This window comes from Gigantopelta aegis, chromosome 6 (genome assembly GCF_016097555.1).
Source record: "Gigantopelta aegis isolate Gae_Host chromosome 6, Gae_host_genome, whole genome shotgun sequence".
Classification (NCBI taxonomy): Eukaryota; Metazoa; Mollusca; class Gastropoda; order Neomphalida; family Peltospiridae; genus Gigantopelta; species Gigantopelta aegis.
This window is the reverse complement of record NC_054704.1, coordinates 5,777,521-5,790,837: the sequence shown is the minus strand read 5'-3', so window position 1 is coordinate 5,790,837 and position 13,317 is coordinate 5,777,521. Positions and strand designations below refer to the sequence as shown.

General features: G+C 38.9%; 1 protein-coding gene across 1 annotated transcript; it reads right to left on the bottom strand.

The window, feature by feature from the left end:
* Positions 1 to 522: 522 nt before the first annotated feature.
* On the bottom strand, positions 523 to 7,700 carry LOC121375528. The gene is made up of 2 exons (XM_041503023.1): positions 7,159 to 7,700; positions 523 to 1,776 (listed from the first exon to the last, which is right to left on the bottom strand). Exons 1-2 carry the CDS (start codon positions 7,678 to 7,680, stop codon positions 964 to 966), a joined length of 1,335 nt encoding a protein of 444 aa, XP_041358957.1. The 5' UTR covers positions 7,681 to 7,700; the 3' UTR covers positions 523 to 963.
* Positions 7,701 to 13,317: the final 5,617 nt, after the last annotated feature.

Sequence of the window (13,317 nt, the reverse complement as noted above, 5' to 3'; positions counted from 1 at the left end):
TGGGTACCTTATCTCAGTTATTAATTAACGTGTAAATATATTTGTACTTAATAAATATATGAATTCTATGACAATCTCAATGTATAATTTGGTGGTATCTTTATCACGGTCAAAGGGCGGATTGCAAGATAGTAGTTGGGTAATGAACGCCTCATCTAAAAGATAATATAATTCTGTGCTTAGCTCAATTGGACCAATATCTAAGATTGAACACTAAAAGTCATCTCTGGTTTTAGATAAATACTGACAGCTAATTATAAGAAGATCTGATTAATGTTGTGTAGCTTGAATCTCTGACCTCTGACGTGAAAACAGTGCAGGGTAACCTAGCCATGGTATAATTAACTAAGTTGGAAGTTATACGATCAGGGCCGTAGCTAGGATTTTTTTTTTTTTTTTTTTTTTTTTGGGGGGGGGGGGGGGGGGGGCAACTGAGTAGTTAATAGTCTAAAACTCCTTAAACAGTTAAGAAGAGAATTTTCTTTAAGTTTCTATAATGCTTTGCGGATTTTTTTATTGCCCCCCCCCCCCCCCCCCGCTAGCTACGGCCCTGACGATGGTTAACATGCACGCTTTTTATGCCATGTCTCCTACAACAGTGACGTCCCAAAGTGGTATCCTAGTTACAGCGCATGCGACATCGAAGGAGAAAGCGGCGTGTCAAGGTACAACAATAATTATGTGCATTACTGCTCTATTTGAGTGCATCGCTAAACTGATTTCGTGAATACGACAAAGACAAAAATATGAATACTAGTCTATAATGTAACGAACACATTAGTTTTAACTCTGTGAGATTCACTCAAAATGATCAGGCATGTGGTATGATTGCCAGTTGCGTATTTCTAACAATGTGTTTTACTGGTTATACATTCTAGCATGGAGTCTAACGCCACTCCTTCCTCTCCACTAGAATTCGTGTTTGTAAATAGGTAGGCGTGTCTCACAGCGTTAAAGTGAACGTTAGTCAATACCAAACAGTCTAAAGGAGGCGAACATCAGCTGTAGGGTTACCATGACTACAGCAAGGCCATGAACACCCACAGCAGGCCCGGACCCATTCGTGTAGCTTCCGGTGACCTTATTGTAGACTTCCTTACACATGACACCTTTACAGGCCAACATCTGGATGTGACCTGTCTGAGATCCTCCACGAACTCGAATCTTGAGCGTTCCATGTCTGACTGCGTCTGCTAACACATCAACCGTCTCATTCAAGTTGACGCTGCTCGTGGCGGGGTGGTGGACATCCAGGTGGAACTTGTCTGCCAGTATTATGGTCATGGTCACGTGTGTTTTATCTAGAGAAAGTGAGTTGTTCTGCGAGAACGCAAACCACCCAACACCCTTTGATTTCCAATTTAAACCGGTCGCAATGGAGTCTGCTATCTCGCCAACACGCTCATCCCCAGAATTGTCGCCAACAGATCTTCCTATCCTTCTGATAGTGGTCGTGAGCTTCAACTTGATCACTCTAATATAGTCAAATGGTCGGTCCAAGTACGATTTGCCACACCCCAATATTGTTTTCATCATTCCGTTCAGTGTGGCGGATGTAGCTTCAACAAATGCATTTTTGATGGTCCAAAAGACCTTCCACCAATCACCAACTGTCAAGTTGCATATTGATGGTGCTCCACTGTAAGGGGTGAGATAACATTTGGAGTGTGAGGCAAAAGCGCGGACCTTGATTTCTTGACACGACGGCTTCTCCCACGGCCGCAGTAGAGGGACGAGTGAAACCTGGAGACATTTTCTCACTGCGTTTATCCACTCCTGAAACCAACCAACCACAGCATAATAATAATAATAATAACAACAACAACAACAACAACAATTATTCACTTTTAAATTAAAGTTACATTCTATGGTTACCATATTATAACATCATGTACAAATGTGAAGTACAAGCTCAAATGCACTTTTAAAAAAGTCGTGTGTGTTCGCTATGAACGGATATCGACAAACGTATACGCTTGATTCGTCGCCTGTGCCGCCATAGCTCGGCAAAGTACAAACGACAGCCTGTTGTCAGTTTAAGTAAACACGTGCGTTTGCCGATTTTAAATTGTAGGGTTCGTCTCAAAAAATTAAAAGAGAAATCTTGCGCTGTACGAAGAACGTTCGGTTGAGGATGCGGTACTAGAGTCTTTAGTTAAAACCGGTTTGATCTTGACATAGTATTATCGACAGTCGTACCTTCCTATTTCAGAATTGATATTTTATAAAGTGTTAGTAAAACTTTCAAAGTTTAGTTTGTATACTAGTAACACATTAATGAAGTATATATTTTTAAATTAAAATATACTAAAGTAGACAATGAACGTTTTCACTTCTTAATTTTACGTGTTAAAATCGACAAATTCAAATAAATATTATTTCGTTTGGAAAGGGTGGGGGGGGGGGGTGTTTGTTTAACGACATCAAAGATAAAGCATATTGATTTAATAATCATCCGACCCCATACAATGTAAATAAAATGTGTTGAGTGCGTCGTTAAATAAAACATATCCTATCCTTCCTTCTATCTTCTGTTGGATCTCTAACATTTGGTAATTTTGACATATAATCTTAGAGAGGAATCGGGTGCATGTGCAGGGGGAGGGTATTGGAGGTCGAAACCCTTACTTGCTCAAGCTTAAAAAAAAATGAAATGTATTTTTTTGGGGAGCATGGCCCCATATAAACTTCGCTCAACACAGTCTATAACCCCAACCCCAACCCCGCTGAAATCCCTGCACACGCGCCTTGGAAACCCGCTAATTTTTTGTTAGCAAGGGATCGTTTATATGTACTATCCCACAGACAGGATATCACATACCATGGTCTTTTTGTATACCCGCCGATGGGGATCTATCCTAGACTGGCCGCGCATTTCCAAAAACCACCTTTTTAGGTCTAAGTAATGAATAAAAATAACATATAGTCTTGAAAAATGTTACGTAAATCGAACACAGTATCCTCTTCTTCTACCCCTAGAGCGTTACGTAATCAGTAACACCCCCTTACATGTAACGCGTATGTCAACAGCTGGCCACTGTCAAAATTTCAAGGCAAATCACCGACCCCTGGAAAGGCGTCGTACCATACCTCTATGGATATAAATATGTTTTGGAGATATGAGTCGACCCCTCAATCAAGACAATTAAATTTGTTCAAAAATTGCGAAATCTCACGTGATCTCTTGTTGGGGAATTCTATACTTGTGATAAGTCAATGAAAACCGAGATCGGTACGAGCCCGTCAAAAGCGTCCCACTTTCAAAATACTGGCTTTGTTTTTGACCTGGATAAGCCAGCGTAGTGAAACGTATGCGGATTGCGGCGTCATATATGCACCAAACGTAATTGGATTTTCTGTTCTATATGCTTAAATAATAAAAATATTCCAGGGAATGTAGTTTTAAAATCAGAAAGTTGAAGTTTGGGTATTAAGGTGGTACACAAAAATATTTTACTTGAAATACATATTTCGTGAAAGGTACATCTTGTTAATCACAAGGTTTTTTTCAAACACATTCAGGTGCATTAGTAATGTTCAAACAAAACATATAGCGGTCAGAAAACGGAACCGTCATGTACCAAGTGTATTGTTGTAGACCACTTTGAAGAGAGGTCACGGGTCAATGTTTCATACTTTTGACAGCGGGAATCAAGTAGGCATATATCTCATTTACTTACTGGTTCGAATTCTTTGTTTTTAAATGTGAAAAAAACCCTGGGAAAATGTGCACCGACTGCAGCTACGGTGTTGTAATTATTTTCTTGACAAATAAATCTCGACAGTCCGCCAAAAACAACTTTGTATGAATGTGCCTGACCTCAACAGTTATATAACGGCCGACAAGTGATTTTTTTAAGGTCTCATTTTAGAATTGAATATCGGGAAAAGTATGCATTGCAGATCACTAAACCTTTGTACAAAACTAGGTCATTATGTTGTACATTCCAAATGTGGTGTCAAAAAGCTATACCAATGATAAATTATTCAACATTTACTGTAGACTAAGTACTAAAAACAATTGTCGATTGTCCAACTACATGTATGTTATTATTCAATATTTACCGTAGACTAAGTACTAAAAACAATTGTCGATTGTCCAACTACATGTATGTTATTATTCAATATTTACCGTAGACTAAGTACTAAAAACAATTGTCGATTGTCCAACTACATGTATGTTATTACTCAACATTTACCGTAGACTAAGTACTAAAAACAATTGTCGATTGTCCAACTACATGTATGTTATTATTCAACATTTACTGTAGACTAAGTACTAAAAACAATTGTCGATTGTCCAACTACATGTATGTTATTACTCAACATTTACTGCAGACTAAGTATTAAAAACAATTGTCGATTGTCCAACTACATGTATGTTATTACTCAACATTTACCGTAGACTAAGTATTAAAAACAATTGTCGATTGTCCAACTACATGTATGTTATTACTCAACATTTACCGTAGACTAAGTACTAAAAACAATTGTCGATTGTCCAACTACATGTATGTTATTACTCAACATTTACCGTAGACTAAGTACTAAAAACAATTGTCGATTGTCCAACTACATGTATGTTATTACTCAACATTTACCGTAGACTAAGTACTAAAAACAATTGTCGATTGTCCAACTACATGTATGTTATTACTCAACATTTACCGTAGACTAAGTACTAAAAACAATTGTCGATTGTCCAACTACATGTATGTTATTACTCAACATTTACCGTAGACTAAGTACTAAAAACAATAGTCGATTGTCCAACTACATGTATGTTATTACTCAACATTTACCGTAGACTAAGTATTAAAAACAATTGTCGATTGTCCAACTACATGTATGTTATTACTCAACATTTACTGTAGACTAAGTACTAAAAACAATAGTCGATTGTCCAACTACATGTATGTTATTTTCCTACAGCTCAAAGTGTTTTTATTTTATTTATTTTTTAATTTTTGTTGTTGTAAAATACACTTGTTTATTTCTTCAGGAATGCATTTTGCCTCCAACATTTCAAGATTTCTTTTTTTATGTCCCACGCAATCGTATGGCCTATTCAGGACTGTTTCTCTGAGAAAGTCGAGAAATGTTGAGGGCAATATAAACATTAGAAGAAATAAAGAAGTGTATAACATTCTATAAAACAGACAACAACAACAACAAAAGACTATGGGTTGTAAGAAAAGGAAATAATACGACAATCTACCATTGTTTTAGTACCTACAGAAAATGTTAAGTACCAAATCAATAGTATACCTATAGCATATATTGGCAATTTTAAAAGTAAGTCATGTATGTATGAAAATCATTTTTGTTTTACATTCAATAGACAACTTAATCTACTGATCTTTATTTGCAAACCATCAGTGTTCTGATTTACATACTTGTTCCACAATTCAACTGCTATATGTCTTCAAAAAGTGGGGTTTTCTTTTAAATCGCCCTCAATATATACTATTTGTATAGACTGTCCCAGAGAATCCCTGTCTCAAGTTTCAGATATCCAATCAAAACTCTACAAATCTGTTATTTTGTGCAGACTGTTCTAGAGAATCTGTCAACTTTCAAAAATACCCTATCAAAACGCCAGAAGAAAATAACATTCAATACAAACTCAAACATTTTGAAGAAATATCTCCTATTAGTTTGTGCCCCCCCCCCCCCCCCCGCAAAAAAATAAAAGAAAAAGGTTTACGTACAGCAGACAACTGTACAAGAAAAGCTCTGCCGAGGAAATCCTGGTAGAATTAAAAATAATATGCTGTCTGCATCTCACATTAATTACTAGCATACACCAGCATCTTTATTGTAATAAATACAAAATAAAATATTTTCTAGGTTGGTCAAACATTAATCATGTTGCAGCTATGTTATTCAGATGAGTATGCTTGCAATGGGGTGCACTTCAAACTCGTCTATGGAAGATACCTGGCAAAAGCAGTGTGTCTGTCTGTCTGCCTGTCTGCCTGTCTGTCTGTTTGTGTGTATATGTGTCATTGTAAATGCAGATATCATGGTATCTTTAAATAAATAATAAGTTAGCTTACTCCTATGCACTGGGAGTGGGGTGGCACTCACACTGGCTTAGTTATTTATGGGGCGACTGGAAAATATATAATAAGAGATGGTGGTGGGAAAAATGTGATGGGGTAAGCACCCCCCGCCCCCCCCCCCCCCCTGCGTTTGCCAATGATAGCATATTTCCTTCGCTTTGTAAAAACAGGAGATTGAAACCCGGCTCACATTGTCAGTACCTGTGACTGTCTACCAACAAATCGGTATCAGAAAACAGGGGCGTATCGTAGTCAGCACCAGGAGGTGGTGTAGAATATGAACCTAGCGGACCCTTTTATCTTCATTTTTCCTGAATACATATGAATAGTCTAATATTGCACTGTAAGCCTCACGGGTAGTGGGGGTTCATACGAAGCCCCCCCCCCCCCCCTAGTTTACTCCCATGATAACAACTCCACTGACGAATGTCATAATGAAGCTAGAAAGAGTTATTGTAAGTACCATATGACGAAAACATTATTAAGGCAGGTGGGTATGCACGGATTTTAGCAGGGGGATCTACACTGTGGCAAGCGACGGTTATAAAAGGGGTGGACACGTGTTCCACTGGAACATATATTGAAAACAAAGAAGAAAATATGCTTGAGCAAGGAGGGAGGGAGTCAACCTCCAAAACCCATCCTTCATAGTAAAAATCATATGACAAGCAGACAACGCTGTTTACAGGTCGGTACGTTTTTAGTTTTCATAATTCTGGACAAAATATTAATTTTAAGCTTAAAAAGATGAAATAATAATTAAAAAAAGTATCTTGTGTCAAATATATCATATCAAACAATTACCGTTGGATATGTTTTATTTACTGTGTACAAAGCCAAAACGAGGGTCCGTATAGTGACTGTCGTCGACATTAGAGCTTGTCTCCATAACTGTTATTTCTGAGAGTGCGTTTATAAAAGTATGAAAAATACAATTCAAAACATCAGGATAATCAAACACACTTCGAACATATAGAAATTGATAATGTAAACAAATTAAATCTAAGTAATGTTCGATTTCAATGATAAAAAAGCCTATCTATCACTTTAAGATATGTGGGGTTGTTAAATAAAACTTTCTTTCTTTCCTTACCTGACCAATGTCACTAAAACTGGTTGAGGATTTGTCGTACAGAAGACAAAATTTCTCAGCGTAGGAGACGGCGTAAGCGTTTTGGGATCCTTCACACGGGTAGGCCTCCTCCAAACACGATCTGTACCACGAGCAGTCGCTTCCGTCAGGACTGAGGCACCACTCTGGTACCAACGTGGTGGGCGACACTGTGGTTCTGGTCACCTCGGTTTCATCAGGATTGCACTGACAATCTTGGGAGACGGAGCCCCTCCCTTGACCATGAGTTTCAAGCATACATTGGTAGTAGCAGTACGTGGCAGTGGGGTCTTCACATCTGTGTCTACCGCCTGATTTTTGCTGAATGTAGCTATCAGTCAAACACGTTCCCCACTGATACTTTGTGTATCTGGGAATCTTAAAACAATCCACTGATCCCGATGGACCGACGTATTTATTACAACTACCACCACACTCCTTACAGGCGAAACATATGAACAACATACAAAGTAGGGTCGAGCAAACCAAACTATACTGCCCCATCTTGTGATTTAGCGCCAACTGATTTCACGGGTAGACCGGGTAGGTTTTAATACCTCGTGACAGCCAAACTCATGAATATTCATGCAGGTAGTAGTCCAGTCGCTGAGAGGGGTTCCGTGTGCAAAGTTAAATAAAGGGAATTACTCTTCAAATTATTTATCTAGACCACATATAATAAGGTAAACAATAATGCGCATATTTTAAAATACTTGTTTTGGAGTAGGATGTAATGTCATTCACATTCGGAAGTATAATAATAAAGTTTTATAGGAGATAGGAGGAGCCGCATTAATACCATGCATAACAAATTCCTTAATTAACCCATTTTGACTTAAAGATTAAATAGTTTTGTTGTTGGACATTGATAGATAAACTGGAGGAGGAGGAGCGGGATTTAGCTCAGTGCTCGCTCGAGGTGCTTGCGTCGCAGGATCTAACCACCTCGATGGATCCATTTATCTGATTGGGGTTTTTTTTGGTTCCAATCAGTGCACCACAACTGGTCAAATGCAGTGGTATGTGTTTTCCTGTCTGTGGGATCCCTTGCTGGATTAAAAAAAAAAAAACGGGTTTCCTCTGATGACTACGAGTCAGAATTACCAAATGTTTGACATCCAATAAACTTAGTTGGCCAAAGTCTAGCCCCTCCTGCCCTGCTTAAACACGTGTCTGAAACCAGGAGCTGTAATGTAGCCCACCACTAGAGCAGTAAATGACTGGAGGTTATTTCAGGCTAGGTATGACCTTGGCGAATCCTAGCTGTGTCTAGGATAGGAAGGATTAATTGTTAGTTGTTAGCGGACAGAGAAAACTTGGCGTAGTCGCTTTTACACCTACCCAGTGAAATATTACTTAACCATGACACCACCGATAATTAAAATGTGTGATATGCGGAGTGTTGCACATGTTAATTAGTCTTTCAGAATGGGAGTATTGCTTCCCTGACACCCCCCGCCCCCCACCACACACACACACAATTCTTCCGGCGCCGAAGAATATCTACCTTCGAGAAGAATGTGATATTATAGAGGTTTATTTGTGTTTGAAAGTAGTGCGGCAAATTACCATGGTTGGATTGCGGAATGTAATTGGGCACTTAACATACATACTGTGGTTTGCTTCACCTAGATATGTGTCTGACCAACCGTCGTATTATTCATATACCACACCGGATGTAATATTACCAAAGCTATAAAAATAGACACACAGAGCAAATGAAACGGGTAAACAAGGCATTTCACTATTTTTATGAATATAACCATGGCGGGATGTAGTCCAGTAGTAGATCGCTTGTCTCAGGTGTCATTATCCTCGATGGAGAGGAAAGGAAATGTTTTATTTAACGACGCACTCAACACATTTTATTTACGGTTATATGGCGTAGGACATATGGTTAAGGACCACACAGATATTGAGGGAGGAAACCCGCTGTCGCCACTTCATGGACTACTCTTTTCAATTAGCAGCAAGGGATCTTTTATATGCACCATCCCATAGACAGGATAGGACATACCACTGTCTTTGGTGTACCGGTCGTGGTGCACTGGCTGGAGCGAGAAATAGCCCAATGGGCCCACTGACGGGGATCGATTCCAAACCGACCACGCATCAAGCGAGCGCTTTACCACTGGGGTACGTCTCGCCCCCTATCCTCGATGGAGTCTGGTGTTTTCCATATTGTTTCCAACCAATGACTGGTACATGAAAAACCATGGTATACACTGTAGTATTCGAATATTCGAAGGAAATGAACGGATATTCGAATACCAACTAAACAACGACTTGTCAATTGTGTAATGAACTTTAATAACCTCCTCAAAAGCAAGTTATGATAGAAAATAACTGAAAACCATACTACAGTAGTGACTGGTATGGTAGCTTACCTAGCTATATATTTGACTTCTTGTCTAGTAGTACTGAATTATCAACAACACGCCCGAATAAAGCAGTACCACCGAAAAGACATATGCGGCAGAACTAATAACAGAAAACTACCAGATCAGTCCAAATGGTTTTTTCTTTCTTTTTAACTTTCTATTGGAATTATGACATTAGTTCTATATGATACCCAGTCGCGCTTTAAACTGCCAACTGAACGGATTCGGGTCGATGTTTTTAACAACACTCAACTACATTGCAATATATAACAATACAAATACATAGTTCACATGCATGACACAGTTAAAGTTTGTTTTGTTTAACAACACCACTAGAGCACACTGATTTATTAATCAATGGCTATTGGATGTCAGGCATTTGGTAATTTTGACATATAGTCTTGGCGAGCAAACCCGCTACATTTATCCACTAGTAGCACGTGATGTTTTATATATATATACCAGTCATGATGCACTGGCTGGAACGAGAAATAGTCCAATGGTTTTGAAGTGATAATGAAAAAAACTGGCCTCTAGAATAGTTTGTAATATCCAACAAAAAACTGTCGTACAATTTTAGTTTTAATTCTTATTTATAGGATTTGAAATGGCATACTAAGGCATGCAGCACACAGTACGGATCTTAGGATTCAAAGAAAGCGCATTATGCACCTTCTTTTGAAACTCTATCTAATGTGTAGTGTTATTGTCAATATGAATGAAAATCGTCAATAAAACGTTATATATAAAATTACTTTAAATTTAAGCAAACCTTAGCCTATCCTCCCCCTCTCCACATAAAAGCCCTTGCGCAATTACGAGATACAGTGTCTCTGTCTGTACTGACTCGGTTACTCACCTTCCGCTTTGCAAAAAAAAAAAATTCCCCTAACGTTTCCCCGTGTCATACAGCAGGAGCGGTCCAAGACCGTCTGTAAGCGGGGACCAGGACCTAAAAAGTTTGTTTGTTTTGTTCAACGACACCAGTAGAGCACATTGGTCTATTAATCATCGGCAATTGGATGTGAAACATTTGGTCATTTTGACAAATAGTCTCAGAGAGGAAACCCGCTACATTTTTCCATGAGTAGCAATGGATATTGTATACGCACCATCCCACACACACACGACAGCACATACCACGGCATTTGATATACCAGTAGTGGAGCACTGGCCGGAACGAGAAGTAGCCCAATGGGCCCATCGACGGAGATCGACCCCAGACCGACCGCGTATCAAGCGATCGCTTTACCACTGGGCTACGTCCCGCCCCCCAACACTTTGAAATCGACCCTTCGACTGGGAGAGAATAATTACATTACACGTTTTTAATCAAGGTTTTGTTTCGATAATTTAGGTGTTTGAGAACATGTTCAGCAAAATGCAGTTAAAATAATATTTAAACAAGCGAAACAAAAACACTGAACCTCCCCCTGCCCCTCAAACATCAACAAACAAACAAATCAAAAACAACAACAAACAAACAAACCAAAAAACAACAACAAACAAAACCAATAAAAAAACATACAAAAATCCAACAACTAACAAACAAAACAACAAGAACAACAAGTCCCCCTCCCCCCAACCATGAACAACACACCCAAAACAAACAAACCACCAACAACAAAACAAAAGGACATAACACATGAAATACAATATCTAGAACTATACAAAATCAATTTTAATTTACAGCAAAACAGACCGGAGATAGTCACGGGACCAACGGTGACCTAAATATGCCATTGCTTCGACAAAACGTGTTTTGTTGAACGTATTTACTCAATGGGGTCTTCATTTCGTGCACACATACCACGTTTCTCGGTTAGTTACTAACGTCTCTGTGTAGTTGGTCGCTATTGTACAGACTGGGGCGGGACGACCTGTGGTAAAAGCGCTCGTTTGATTCGCAGTTGGTCTAAGATCGATCTCCGTCGGTGGGCCCATTGGGTTATTTCTTGTTCTAACCAGTACACCACGACTGGTGTACCAAACGCTGTGGTATTGTGGGATGGTGCATATAAAAGATCCCTTGCCACTGATGGAAAATTATAGACTACATGTCAAAATTACCAAATGTTTGACATCCAATAACCGATGATTCCTAAATCAGTGTGCTCTTGTGGCGCCGTTATAAAACCCCACACTATAGTACATATTAGTCATCAGGGTAACAAAGCACCCATAACATTTACAACAGGTGCGTAAATGGCCACACAGTTGTAAACGTCTGTTTTGAGGGCAGAACAGTGATATTTTGTTAACAGGACTGGTGTTCTGTTAGACCTTATGTCAGAGCCGTAGCTACCCGGGGGGGGGGGGGGGGGCAAGGGGCAGCTGCGCCCCCCCCCTCCCGAAAAAAAGTATAGAAACTTGAAGAAAATTCTCTTCTTAACCGTTTAAGGAGTTTTAGACTATTAACTACTCACTTGCCCCCTTCCCCAACAAAAAGTCCTAGCTACGGCCCTGTATGTATTATGCTTTCCAACACTGTGGCAACGTCAGTATACTTTGGCCACGTATAAAGAGTATGGTATACTTTAACAACAGTAATTAATGTGTAAGCAAATTGTTTCACCAGCGACCCGAATATGTCTAAGTTACACCCGGCATCTTTATAACTTCGCCTGACTTAATTTTATGTTTTATCCACAACTTAATATAATAAATATCAGAACCTCTTCCTGGCTAGATGTTTAATTACGATCAACGTTATTAACAGAATTAATTCCATGCATTTGTCTTCAACTGTAAGAAGTAATTACCTGTATTTATCTACAACTGTAATACAGACACACACACACACTCTACGCCAAGATAGCTCCTTCTCTTGTTGGATTTATAACAATGTGTAATAACATAACTTCAAAACCGCTTATCAGATTAGCCTGGGACATACAATGTTTGACTATTTATGACATAAGTAATAAAATAACAACAAAAACAATATTCAGTAAAAACCTTTATAGATTCAAACCGGCTTCGGTGGTGTAGTCGTTAAGCCATCGCACATAGGCTTGTAGGTACAGGGTTCGCAGCCCGGTACCGGCTCCCACCCAGAGCGAGCTTTAACGACTCAAAGGCCACTACACCCTCTTCTCTCTCACTAACCACTAACAATTAACAACTAACCCACTGTCCTGGACAGACAGCCCATGTGTTTCCAGGACAGCGTGCTTGAACCTTAATTGGATATTAGCACGGAAATAAGTTAAAATAAAATGAAATATAGCTTCAAAATCCTTGATTTTTTTTTAATAAAACATGTACCATTTTCTATAGTCTGCATCGTCCTGGATACAAGCCCATCCTTTCTTGCATGATCGAGGTAAAACCTTTTACCTTGAAGTCATAAGTAAACAAACACACCTTATATTAAGATATTAATTGTGGTTGTATGCTATTCAAAAATACCGAACTGTATATAGAGAATAACATTACTAGCTACTGTCTTAAGATATCGGCTTTATCCTGTGGAGGTTAGGATGGCGAATGCCACGAAGATTTGCCAAGCAGCATTCGTCATGCGACCCGAGCAGGATTGGATATCTTAAGACAGCAACCAGTTATTGTATTTATTGTGCACCCCATATAAAACGATTTTTTTTTATTTCTAGAGTAGTATGCCCACGTGTTGAATAATTGGTTACATCTATTAGGAAATTATTATATGAATTATGTTTTGAATACATATGTCATAATCAGGAACATCTTGGTAGAAATACTAAATATTATTTGTCAACAATTAGGCAAAGGATATTTG